Source organism: Marmota flaviventris, chromosome 4 (assembly GCF_047511675.1).
Source record: "Marmota flaviventris isolate mMarFla1 chromosome 4, mMarFla1.hap1, whole genome shotgun sequence".
Lineage (NCBI taxonomy): Eukaryota > Metazoa > Chordata > Mammalia > Rodentia > Sciuridae > Marmota > Marmota flaviventris.
The window spans coordinates 5,879,676-5,891,367 of NC_092501.1; the positions used below are offsets into that span (position 1 = coordinate 5,879,676).

An 11,692-nucleotide genomic window follows, 5' to 3' on the forward strand; every position below is an offset into this window, starting at 1 on the left:
TAATCATCTTTCCCCCCCACCCCGCCTTTTTTTTTTTTCCAGATAACTTGTTCAAACCCAAAGAAAGGTGCATTTCAGAGAAGGAGATGCATATGAGATCTAAAAGGTACCTGGTTATTCTGTGACATGGGAGGAAGTTGGGGAGGGAGTTGGGGTGACTTGACAGCGCTGACCAGTAAGGCCACTTTCTAGGTCCATGTTTACGGTCTGATGTCCTCTTGGCTGCAAATCTGAAAACACTGGTTTAACTGAGCACAGCGGCAGGAGTGTGCCTCTGAATGCTCATCTGCTCTTGGAGAAACTTAGAAAGGGGTGGGTCTTTGATTCTGGACCAATCCAGTACTGGTCTCTGAGAGATCCCTTGGCTCCCAGCTGGGACTGCCGGGCATCATCGCTGTGGGCTGGAGCTGTGTTGCTGCACCTCTGAAGGTTTCTCCCGGGGCCTGAAAGACAGGACCCAAGCTGGAAGCCGCTGGAGCCTGGGAGCTAGTGGGGCCTTGGAGGGGCCACCAGCCGGCTTTCCTGGTGCTATGACTCTGGCAGGCTTGGTGGCCCCCGGTCAGCGAATTCTCCCTGTTCTGCTCGGCTGGTTGTTTGCCAAGACTCCCACTAATTCTCACCAACCTGGTGCACACAAAAGCTGCCATTCTTCTAGAGACCTGGCCGCCTAACCAAAATGCTAAAGCTCAGCAGTGTTGGCCACGTTCATGCAAGTACAGTCGTCAGGGCTCAATAAAGCATCTGGCACGAGGAGGGATTATAATAATTAAATCAAACTGATAGTGCACTTAGAGACACCACTGAGATAGAAAGAATAACCCCACATACACTCCAGCCCCAAATCTCTGCTTTTACTGTGATTTTGTTGTTTCCCATGATAATTAGACCACTTTGATTGTCCCCAGGGAACACCTTTGTCAATAAGGAAATGAAAGCGACAAGAAGGTGGACCTTTCTATCAGAGGCCTGATTCACAGCATTCTATCCAGGGTTTATAAAAGGCTGCTGGGTTTGAAGTCTTGCTGCTTCAGAAGTACAAAGTTGTGTGTTTCTTCTGCCAAAAGCATCTAGTTTTCAATTTAGCAGGGGAAAAGTATAGCCAGATTCCTCCCTGTGTGCGCGCACACACGCGCACGCGCGCACACACAGTCCTCAACCCCAGACCCACTACTATGGAGCTTTGCAAATCAAGCAACTAAAATAATAGATCTTAAAGCAGCGTCAGTAGCAGAGTCTTGCTCCATCCTTTCATTAGGAGGAAACTGAGGCTCAAAGCAGACAGGAGAGCTGGTGACACTGCACCCGGGTCGCTGCTCTCCCAGCTGGTCTCTGAAGGATTCAGCAATCTTGTTTCTCTCTGCTCTGTGAGACGTGCCCTGGCTGGGTGCTGGCCCTGGCTCACCTGGAGCTTTCCTTGTTTTTGCATTCTCTGTTATTAATTTTACTGTTAAATTATATTTTCAGTTGGAAAAAAGTGAGACAATGGAGATAAAGCTCGAGTCCCCTCATAACTCCTGCTCCCCTTGCAGCCTCCTCCCCAGCCCCAGCCCATCTGCTGCAAAGACCTCAGTTGTGTCTCCCTTCTCTCTACCTTGAAGTAGACTTCTGTTTGTTCATGAAGAGTTACGTGGTGTTTGACCACAATGGTGTCATACCATGTTGTCTCCACAGCTTGCTTTTCTCACAGTGTAATATGTCAGAAGACTCAGATTGTCTTCCTTGTGGCTTTGACTCTAGGCAGAGTACGGCCCATGGGATGGGTAAGACCATGATGTATTTGGGGATCTCTTTTAAGAAACTACTAAATCAGAAACAACCAAGGTGGGGTCTGTGAGTTTTACTTTAAACTCCTCAGTTGATTTGGATGGCCAGAGTCAGGAAGCGATATCCATGGATCTGAAGGACTTTCCACTGGGGAGATTTGGGACATGATAGCTCTTCCTTCTGATCCCCGATGGGCTCCTTTCTGGAATCATGTTTGGAGTATTCAGGAATACATGAAAGATGTGTGTTCCCAACATTTCCCCACCCACCAGCAGCTTCATTCTGTCTAGTTGGGTGAGCGCTGTGTAGAGGGTACGGATCAGAGACTGAGGTCTGAGTGCCAGCTCCCTGTGAGCCCACAGCATATGGCTTCACCAAATCTCCTGGTAAATGAGGGCCTGGGTTCCTCATTTTTCTAACAATGGGACACCACCTGCCTCCTCCAGTGGTCGTGTGGGTTGAGTTTATCCATGTCAAGGGGTCTGCCTGGTGCCCGGTAACTAAGATGTCACCTGCGGACATTATCTTTGTACTTTGTTCTATAGTTTTGATAATGGAGCAGATTGCATTGGGCTTTCAAACATGAGAGAAAAAAGAGATCTTTTAGCTGAGTGCCATGTGTATGGCAACCATTAGCTCTGGCTGCAGTGGCCCTGTTAGTCGGTGGGTTCTAGAAGCAATACTGGTTGACATGGGCATGTAAAGAGTTTCTGTTAGGAAAGAGGAAAGAAGAAGAGTCCCGCGGGCCCTGCATGTAACTTGGGAACTCCCATTTTAACATAAGAGAAGGGCATAATAACTGTGCCCAGGATGTATTTGGAAACAGCTTAATTAGACGTGCAGACTCGTAAGAGGAGGCACACACACCTTCTGGCATGTTTGTTCCAGCATTGTGATTCCTGCCACTTTTATCTGTTCCGCCTTCCAAGTCTCTAGAAGGTAATCATTGGGTGGCAAAAAAATTAAAAAAAAAAAAAAAAAGGTTTGGGGGGCAAGTTTGAATAACACTCAGAATCCAAAGCAGAAGGTTTAGAATCCCCCGATTTACAGGTTACTTAATTATCCCTGAGGGTGGAAGGACAAGGGAAGTGACTTCCAAGGAAATACCTGGCCCCTCCAGCTTGGCTGTTACACTGGCCTTACAAGTACAGAGACGAGGTGCTGTCCCCAGTGTGGAGCTGTTCTGGGGACAGTGGGGAAGCCTTCATGTTGGCATCTCCCCACGTGAAGGAAGCCCATGTGCCTAGTCTTTCTTTGAAGTGTCAGAGGCTCTGACAAGGCAAGATGCTCTGTGCCCAGACACAAGCTCTGCTATCATCCAGAATGTTCTCTGTGTCTGTTTCAGAATCTATAATAACTTGCCAGAAGTTAAAAAGAAGAAAGAAGAGCAAAAGAAAAGGGTTATCTTACAGAGCAACAGACTCCGAGCTGAAGTCTTCAAAAAGGTAACGGCTCGTGCCAGCAGGTATGAGGCGTGTGGCCCAGAGCCGTGAACATGCACTTGACATCTCTGTTTCCCCATCTCTCCAGCAATTACTGGACCAGCTCCTTCAAAGGAACGCAGTCTGACCTGGGCTGCCCTGCTGACCACAACCTGGACCTGGGAAGACTTCAAACACTGGATAAGCCATTAAACTTAGCATTACCTTCACAACATGAAAACACGTATTTTACTTTTGATTTTTTTTTTTTCCATAAAGGAAAGAATCACTTCCTGAATGACCCAAACAAACAGCACGCCTGAGGAACTAGGTCAGCAGTCTTGCAGGGACATTGACTCCATGGAACCCGCTAGTCTTTGTCCCTTTCTTTTTTCTTTTTTTAACTTCCCAATTTTACCTTTGTGTCTAGGGCTTCTCCCGGCCATTTCCACCAAGCAGATGGGCCTTGTATACTCAAGTGTGTTTTGGTCTCTGGGGGATGTTTTTTTTTTTTTTTTAAATAAGATTTCTGGGACCAAAATCCATCACTTTTTATATACAAATCCCAACATCTGCCAATTCTTGCAAAATCCAAAATGGGGGTCCTCACAGCATGTTTTAAAAGTGCACCCCTAATGCCAGAGACTGCAGAGAGAGAGCAAACTGCCTCCCTCAGCTGCCCTCTCTCCCCAGCCCCCCACAGCGCCTGACCTGGCTTAGCTAGAGTCTGTTTCACCGGAAGCTGAGGGCAGAATCAGCTGATAACTCTGTAGGAACATCAGTGCTTTCTGCACACGCACCCCTTCCTCAAAAGCTGTTTTGTTAAAGTGCTAAGAGCTCCAACTCTGCTATTTGTTTTTCCAAACACTTACAATGTCCAGTATTTATAAATGTATTCAGGAAGTTAAGAAAAGCTAGTTTTTACAGCAAAAAGGAAATAAATGCAATTATTCAAAAATTCAAGTGTTTCTCTCTTACGTATGCTGATCTGGATTGAACAGTGGCGACAGGTTAACAATGGTGTGAAATGTCTTTATGGGAACCTGAGGGTGACACTCTCCTCCTCTGTTCCCTCTGGCTACCATGGATTCCAGATGCCCCATGGGAGAACATTGCCTCCCAGAGACCTCGTATAAGAGAAAAGAGAAAACTGTTGGGAGCAAGATTTAGGATCCTGAAGGCCCCCCAGACTCACCAGGAGTACCCCCAGGAATGAGAGAAGTTTTGAGGATGTAGCAGGACCCCTCTGTCCCTTTCCCATGGTGTCAGCCTCCCTGTCCGACCCTCTATAGCACATAGAATGCCTGTCCATTCCCTGTCCGCTAGCCAATGCCTTCGGAACTGCACCGCAGGATTCTTCCCGACACCCTCCTGCTCTGCCCTGCCCATGCTCACTCTGCTTGACCTCCTTCCCATCCATGAGAGGCTAACAATGATAGCAGGAGCAAGGCTCTGGAGCCCGGCACCCGGTCTGCAGCCTTCGGCAAGGGCATCAGCTAAGATCCAGGAAGGAACCCACAGGGCAGTTTGAGAAAGTTTAATGCACTTATTAACCACACAGAGGATGGGCACCATGAGGAGTTAAGACTCCTCCAAAGAACACAGGTAGGAACACCAGGTGAAAGGAGTAGTGCTACCTCTAGAAGAGTCCCCTCCTGCCCCCGGTGACAGGGAATGGTGTGGTTCAGCAGATAACAGAAGTTTCCGTGCTGGTGTGCAGATGGAACTTGTTGAAAATCCACCTTCTGGAACTTGCCAGAAACCTGCACAAGGAGCAGTCTTCTCTGTGGCCATCTGCTCTACCACCAGCTCAGGAAGGCCAGTGAGTGTGCACTGCAGGGGCCTGGCTGAGCTAAGCAGGACCCAGAAAGCAGTGCCTTCCTGTCCTGCAGTATCTCTCTAGCGGTTCCTACCAAAAGGCTTACCACTGTGCTAGCAGGCAAAGGGAGATCATTCAAAGGGCCTGGATGCATTTTAAAAGAGCAGGCAAAAAGGGTGAATTTGGAGGTGACAGAATACAATCAAGAGCTGGCACAGTAAGACATTTAACCTTGCTTCAGTTTCCTCAACTGCCAGATGCAGAGAATTATAGTGCCTCCTTCCCAGGGTTGCTATGGAAACAGAATGAATAAACCTGAGTGGAGTGTGTGGCAGGACCCTGGCCCCAGAGCACACCTGGGAGTATTTGTCCGTCATGGGCAAAGTTGGGAGGAGGAGCAAGAGGCCAATGGCTGTTCATCCGGGGACCCCTCCGGGTGAGGAGCCTCGGAGGCCACAGAACTCACGGCCTGGCTGCAGCTGCAGCCAGTGTACTAGCGGGTGCTTGGCAAAGGTACCTCACCCTGGGGATCATTTCAGCCACACAGCTACCTCACGGTAAGGTCAGTTCTGTTTCCTTGAACTATTAGACTCTCCCAGGATGCTACACTCAAGTCAAGTTTGCCTCTTAAGTGCTTTTTAAAAAAAAAAAAAAATTAAGTCCATGACATTTAAGGACAGTCTTTCCTAGCTAATGTGGCAGACTCACCTTTTCTTGCTTTTATTGAGTACCTTCAGAGAAGCTCTTCCTAACCATTTAAACTCAGGACCCAACCACTTACAGACTGTTGTGTGACACTTTTCAAGAAATGAATTTATGTCCACTAACATTTTTAAAAGAAAAATACCTAGAGGGAACCAACTTTGAAAGAGTCCCGAAAGAGCTTGTCATCCTTGCAAACCTGTTGCAGAGTCCTAAAGTCTAAAGAATAATACAAGTCAACCTGAGATTAAATACATTGAAAAACGTGCTTCTGGGGACAGCCCCTAACCAAGTGCCTGAGGTGGCATGTTGACCAGGAAGACACGCAGTCTGGTTTGAGCTGGTCTTGCCTCTGGACAGCCAGCTTAGGGCAGGCGAGATATTAAAGTTTGGTTTCCTATTGAACTGACTTTTCCCATTGTTGTAGAAATTGCTTTTAATGCTGACAAGTGGATTTTAGTGCCAGCATTTCTTCTCTGTTGTAATTAGGTTATAACAAGAATATAATCATGTAATAATATGGAAGTAAAGGCCTGAGGAGTCAAAACAGCCCTCCCTTATATTTCTCTTAGGAATTAGTCACCATTTGATGGATTCTTTTCTTGAAAGACTGTAAAATTTTAAAAATTCTGAATGGAATTTACCACTTTAACTTCAATAAACAAATTCTGTTCTGGAATTGATTTATCTACATCTGAGGATGTTTGGTTCTGGCATGAAAAGAGGTCCTCAACAATTCAGCAGGTAGCTGGGGCTAAAGACCTTCAGCTGAGCTTAGACAAGGTAAGATTGGAATCACAGGGACGACCCAGTGGTGACAGCACCAGGCTGTCTCCATGTGGTCGCCATGACTTCAGGTTGAAGCAGAAATTCCTATTTTGGTTATGTGGCCTCTCTGCCAGCTGGTAATGGAATAATGGAAAAACAATCACTTTGGTTTTGCAGCCAGCGTCCACTGCCAGCCAAACTTCCTGGAAGTTGTGTGCGCCCGGGTGAGTCAGCAGATGCCTGCTCAGACGGAACAAGGCTCTTTGGAGGAGCTATTTGTGAAACAGGCAGTCGTGGGAGAGTGCTTGGAAAGTCCATGTCTCATGCAGTTCTCCCATTTCAGCACTTGGTGAAAAATCGCGGCAGTGGAGCTGGCCTCTGAGCGCATCAGATGACCAAGAGTCTGAGTATGAGGCGCATTAGATAGAGGCCAACAGGAGCCGGAGAGCCGGGGACAGGATGTGACTGCCCGGGGTGGAGGGGGGTGCTCTGACCATCGGTACGTGAGAGTTCTGGGTTAGAGAGTAAGAATGAGTTAGAAACGTGGTCTGCCGTGGGTTTGCGTGGGGGGCGGTAGTGTGCGCACTGACAGCGCAAGAATCACGCTGTTGAGCAGAGAGTGAGCGCATCAGAAGCAGATGGTGCACAGGACGGTCCTGACTGCTTTCATCAGTACTTGCCCGAGAGTGTGCAGCTCTGCTGTACTGCACCTCTCAGAGTTGGCTGTCACTGGCTGAAGCAGTCTGCTGCAGGGACTGAATCGTCTAGGAAGTCCCTCCAGGCCACTCTTGTCTGTCCCACACTGTCGGGACGTTTCCGGGCTGTCAGAAAGCTCCTGGAGGTTCCCGCCCCACTTCTCCCAGGCCCAGCGGCTCGCCTGGGAGTGGCAGCTCCTTCACTCAGGCAGATGTTTTAGCCACCTGGAGCAACAGCTTTGGCAGGGCTCCCCGAGAATCCAGGGCCTTCTCTCAAGTTGTTCTCAGGCACAGATCTGAGCCTCAGACCCCAGGAGACTGCCTGATGTAGCTGTCTGGGGTGTGCGTGGAGGGGGTAGGCCGGACATTCAAATCCTTCCACTTTTTCCTTGCCTCTCCTTGTTCATGCACACACGCGCACACACACACACACACACACACGTACACACGTGCACACGTGCTGCACGCGCCTGATCTGCCGGAGCCGCTGGAAAGCTGACCTCCAGCCTGGCCTTTCTCTCAGGTCTTTGCGCATTGTGGAGCAGGAGAGGGGAGGGAAAGAGAGACCCTGTCCGCGGTCTGGCATCTGGAAAGACTGCCGGTTATTCTTATCAGTGCTTGAAAGGGAAGACAGAAGCTGAGGGTCCAAACAGCATCAAGGGAACAAAATGAATTTCTCTAGATGGTTTTTAGTAAATAGCACCAAGAGTAAACACAGAGAAAGTGCCCCTTTGATGGCTTTGGGGCATTATTCTGTCTCAGCATCTTCCCAATATGCCTGCAAGGGGGGCACAGCTGAAATGGACATGGGGAAAGGCCACAGCTGTCACCCATGCTCACCACACATGGTGAGGATTGTCCTTTCATGGAAATCAGCAGGCCACAGGCTTACCTGCCCAGTAATCAGAGAGAAGGAAATGACATGTCTGTTCACACTGCCGACTTGCCCACGCTTCCGTGTTAGAGCCTCTGTGGCTCCTCCAGCCTGATGGTACTGCGGACACCAAACGGACACCAAATGGATTCATGGTGACAGCCCTCTTGACAGGTCTGCACGGCCAAGTGTGTGCTTCACATTAAAGCTTCCAAATATACACAGAGAGTCTTTGTTTTTGTTTAAAAATATACCAGAAGGCTAATGAGACCAGGTTTAATTATTATCTGCTGACATAATTATAGTACTAGGTCTTGCTTTCTTAGTGGAAATGTTTATTAAATAAAAAATGACAAAATAACTTAGGCTGTTTCTCTAGGATTTTTTTGTTTGTTTTGGTAGCCTGTGACATTTCATTGTCAAGGCTGAGCCTGGCTCTTTACAATGGATATTAAGTATTTTGCATGGATTAAATTGAGCTGTGTGAATGTCAATATTTATAGGATGGTGGAATTGATTTAGATGGGTAAAATGTGTTTGTGTTAAGGCATTTGTTTCAGATGTAGGTGTTTCAGCCTGATTCTCAATTAGCAGTGGAGGAGGACTCTGCCCCTGCCCAGGGCCCCAGTGCATGAAGTGGCTTCAGAGGTGAGCCACCTCTAAACAGAAGATAGAGCCTGAACAGAGAGAAACCCAGAGTGCACTCCAATTGTTTTTAACAATAAGAGCTTAGAAAACATCTTGGTTGCGTGCTTACCACATGTCACTTGATTCAGAACCACCCTAGGGAAATGGTTTTTGTAAGTGCACTTCTGGGTCTGGGCTTGTAGCCCAGGAGGCTTGGCGTGTGCCGCCCTCTACCCATGTGGGCTTTGCACCACTGAGGTCAGGGTGCCTGGTATGTGTCTCTTGAAAGCTGCAGAAACTTCTGCCATAGCTGTCTAGCTTCTGACTAGCACAGGGCAGGATGCCTGAGCTGAGTAAGCCTAATGCTGATATTCCCTACGTATTTATAAACGTGGCCATTTCATGTTCACTCTCCTCAGAAGACCCTGGGAGGCAGGCTGTGAATTGGCTTCCTTTTCATCAGGACTGTAGAACATGGTGGTAACTGTTTCTAAAGTCAGAGACAAGTGGAAGGCTATAATGCCAAGATCACTCCTAAAATGCCCTTTGGTGCTGACAGCATCAGGTCATCTCACCCAGGCAGTGTCTTTCCAGCTCTGAAACAAACTGACCACCCGGTGAAGATGTTGGCATGTTTAGGCAACATAATGGGCAAAAACCATTTCCCTTAAAATACCAGAATCTGCTCGGCATGATGAGATGGTCATGCCCAGGAGCAAGGGAAGCACCAGCCCAGGCCTCCCAGCTGGACCTGCCCGGGGTGTGAGCCGCCATGGGAATGCTGGGCAGATGCTGCTCTCGTCTCTGGACCAGAGAGGTGCAGGGGTACCAGTGCTCCCACTGAACACTTTCCCTCACACCCGGGAGGAGTTAGCAGTGGACACTGAGACTCACTAGGCGACTTCATCCTGGAACTGGGCTGTGACCGGAAGCTCATCAGGCTCCCTCCAGAACCAGGAGCATTCCTGTAGACTGCAGGCTGCAGATGCAGAATTGTGTGCAGGAGTGGAAGTGGGGACGTATTTTGGATTTCACTAAAACTTTCAAGTATAAAATCATTGACCCTCAAGTGTCTTGAATTATGTAACAAGATACGTCAGAGCTTCAAGGAAAAAATTAGAAAATATTTGCCTGGGAAACGCGCACCCTTAGCAGACATGTCAGGTACTACAGAGCAAGGGAGTCAGCAGGGGTGTCATGACGGGGATGAGGGAGCAGGGCAGTATTTCAACTAGGCTGCAGCACCCTGGGGCACCACCCGGTTCCGTGGGTGTCAGGAGGCCCTCACCTCAGCGTCATCAGCCATCTGGCTTAGATGGCCTGCGCCAGTACCAGCTGCTGTGGCTACTCTTTCTTATATCTGTCCATCCATTTGAGAGAGCACATGCCACTCAAGGCCTGTCCCCAAAGACAGCGGACTTTGCTCTTCAAACTCTGAAAATGCCAAGTTTGAATTGCATCTGGGAGATGAGAAAGGTCCTTCCTTCCCTTTCCTTCTTCCTTTCCTTTCTTCCTTCCCTCCCTTTATTTCCCTTCTCCCCTCCCTCTCTCCCTCCCTCCTTCCCTTCCTCCCTCCCTCCGTCCATCCCTCCCTCCCTTCCTTCCATCCTTTGGTCCTGGAGATGGAACCCAAGGGTGCTTTACCCCTGAGCTCCATCCCTAGCCCATTTTACTTTTTATTTTGAGACAGGACCTTGATAAATTGCTTGACCTTGTGATCCTCCTGCCTCAGCCAGCTAAGCCACTGGGATTACCCATGTGCACCACCGTGTTTGGCCACGAAAGGCTTTTTGTATGTATGTGTAAGCATGTGCTATTCATATGCCCAAGTCAGTGCTTCACAGTAGAAGTTTGGGCGCCAACTCTGTGCAGGGCTGTGAATGGTAAGGAAAGGGGAGGTGCTGTCAGCAGCCGCCATGCAGGTCACATCAGTGAAGGACCTTCCAAGACAAGGTTCTATCAAACACAGACCACAAGTGCACTGTGATACAAAGGTGAAAGTCTACAACTTTGTCTTCCTTCTGTAGGATACATACATTTCCCTAAACACATGAATTAATAATAACCCATAAAACATTAACTTCATCTAAAAAATGTATTATTAACAACTTAATCTGTGCAATACACCCACTGGTTTTCTCTAGACACCGTATTTAGAATCCTTGCTGTTTTTTCTTGATGTGAGACAGGTCCACCAATGTAGCTCTGTATTGATCCAGAAAGTTCATAATCAGGTAGTCAAGGAGTCAGCTCAGAATCGATGATTCCTCCCAGAAAGCAAGATTTCAAATAAAAGATTGTTTCCTGGAGTGGAGAGAGCACAGGGGTACGGCTTCTGTGTTTTTAGGAATGTACGAGGCTGTTTAGTTGTTTATGGGTACTTAACTTAAAACGGGAATCTCAAGACCAGCAGCCACAGGAGGCCCCCCCAGACCACGTTGTCCCCAACGTAGTGCTTAGAGACACCAGGAGGTACCTGCGTGACACCACCCCATTGCTGCGAGCTTGGGCCCACCTCCTTTTCCTTAAAACAGGTCTGGCTCTGCAGCTTGCCACAGCCCTAACAGCCAGTGGGAGGAATTTCAGAAGTCATCAGCCCCAGAAGGTGACGGCCCTACCTCTGAAAAGCAGGAAGGAAGGTGTGGACTCTAGTTGCCCTTTGGTCCTGTCAGAAGACTCCCAGGCTCTAGAAAAAGTTCCCTAACACCAGCGGCCAGGGAATGCTGTGCCTCAGAACTTCAAGGAAAAATTAGAAAGTATTTGCCTGGAAAACGTGCACTGTGGGCGGCTCCCACATAAGGATTGAAGGCGTTTAGGATGCTGCTGCTCAAATTGTCATTTTGCAGATAATTTTCAAAAGTCATTAGACCATAAAGGGTTTTCATTACCCTTCATTTAAATCAGCAGTGACATATTTGAACTGAGTTCCTGCTTAGTATACTGTGCTAGTGCCACCGAGGACTTGGAGAGGGTGCAGGGCACAAGACTGAAGTGGTGGAAGAAAATACATAGATAAAGTATA

The 11,692-nt window shown here is 48.2% G+C and overlaps 1 protein-coding gene across 2 annotated transcripts in view; it reads left to right on the plus strand.

The window, feature by feature from the left end:
• The window catches only part of C4H10orf90 (chromosome 4 C10orf90 homolog), a 183,930-nt gene extending 180,549 nt beyond the window's left edge, over positions 1–3,381 (plus strand). For both annotated transcript variants that reach the window (XM_027930287.2, XM_027930288.2), the window contains 3 exons: positions 43–106; positions 3,110–3,209; positions 3,295–3,381. In XM_027930287.2, coding sequence (XP_027786088.2) covers positions 43–106; positions 3,110–3,209; positions 3,295–3,333 — 203 coding nt within the window. In that variant the 3' untranslated portion in view covers positions 3,334–3,381. The remainder of the gene's footprint in view (positions 1–42; positions 107–3,109; positions 3,210–3,294) is intronic.
• The last annotated feature ends 8,311 nt before the right edge of the window (positions 3,382–11,692 follow it).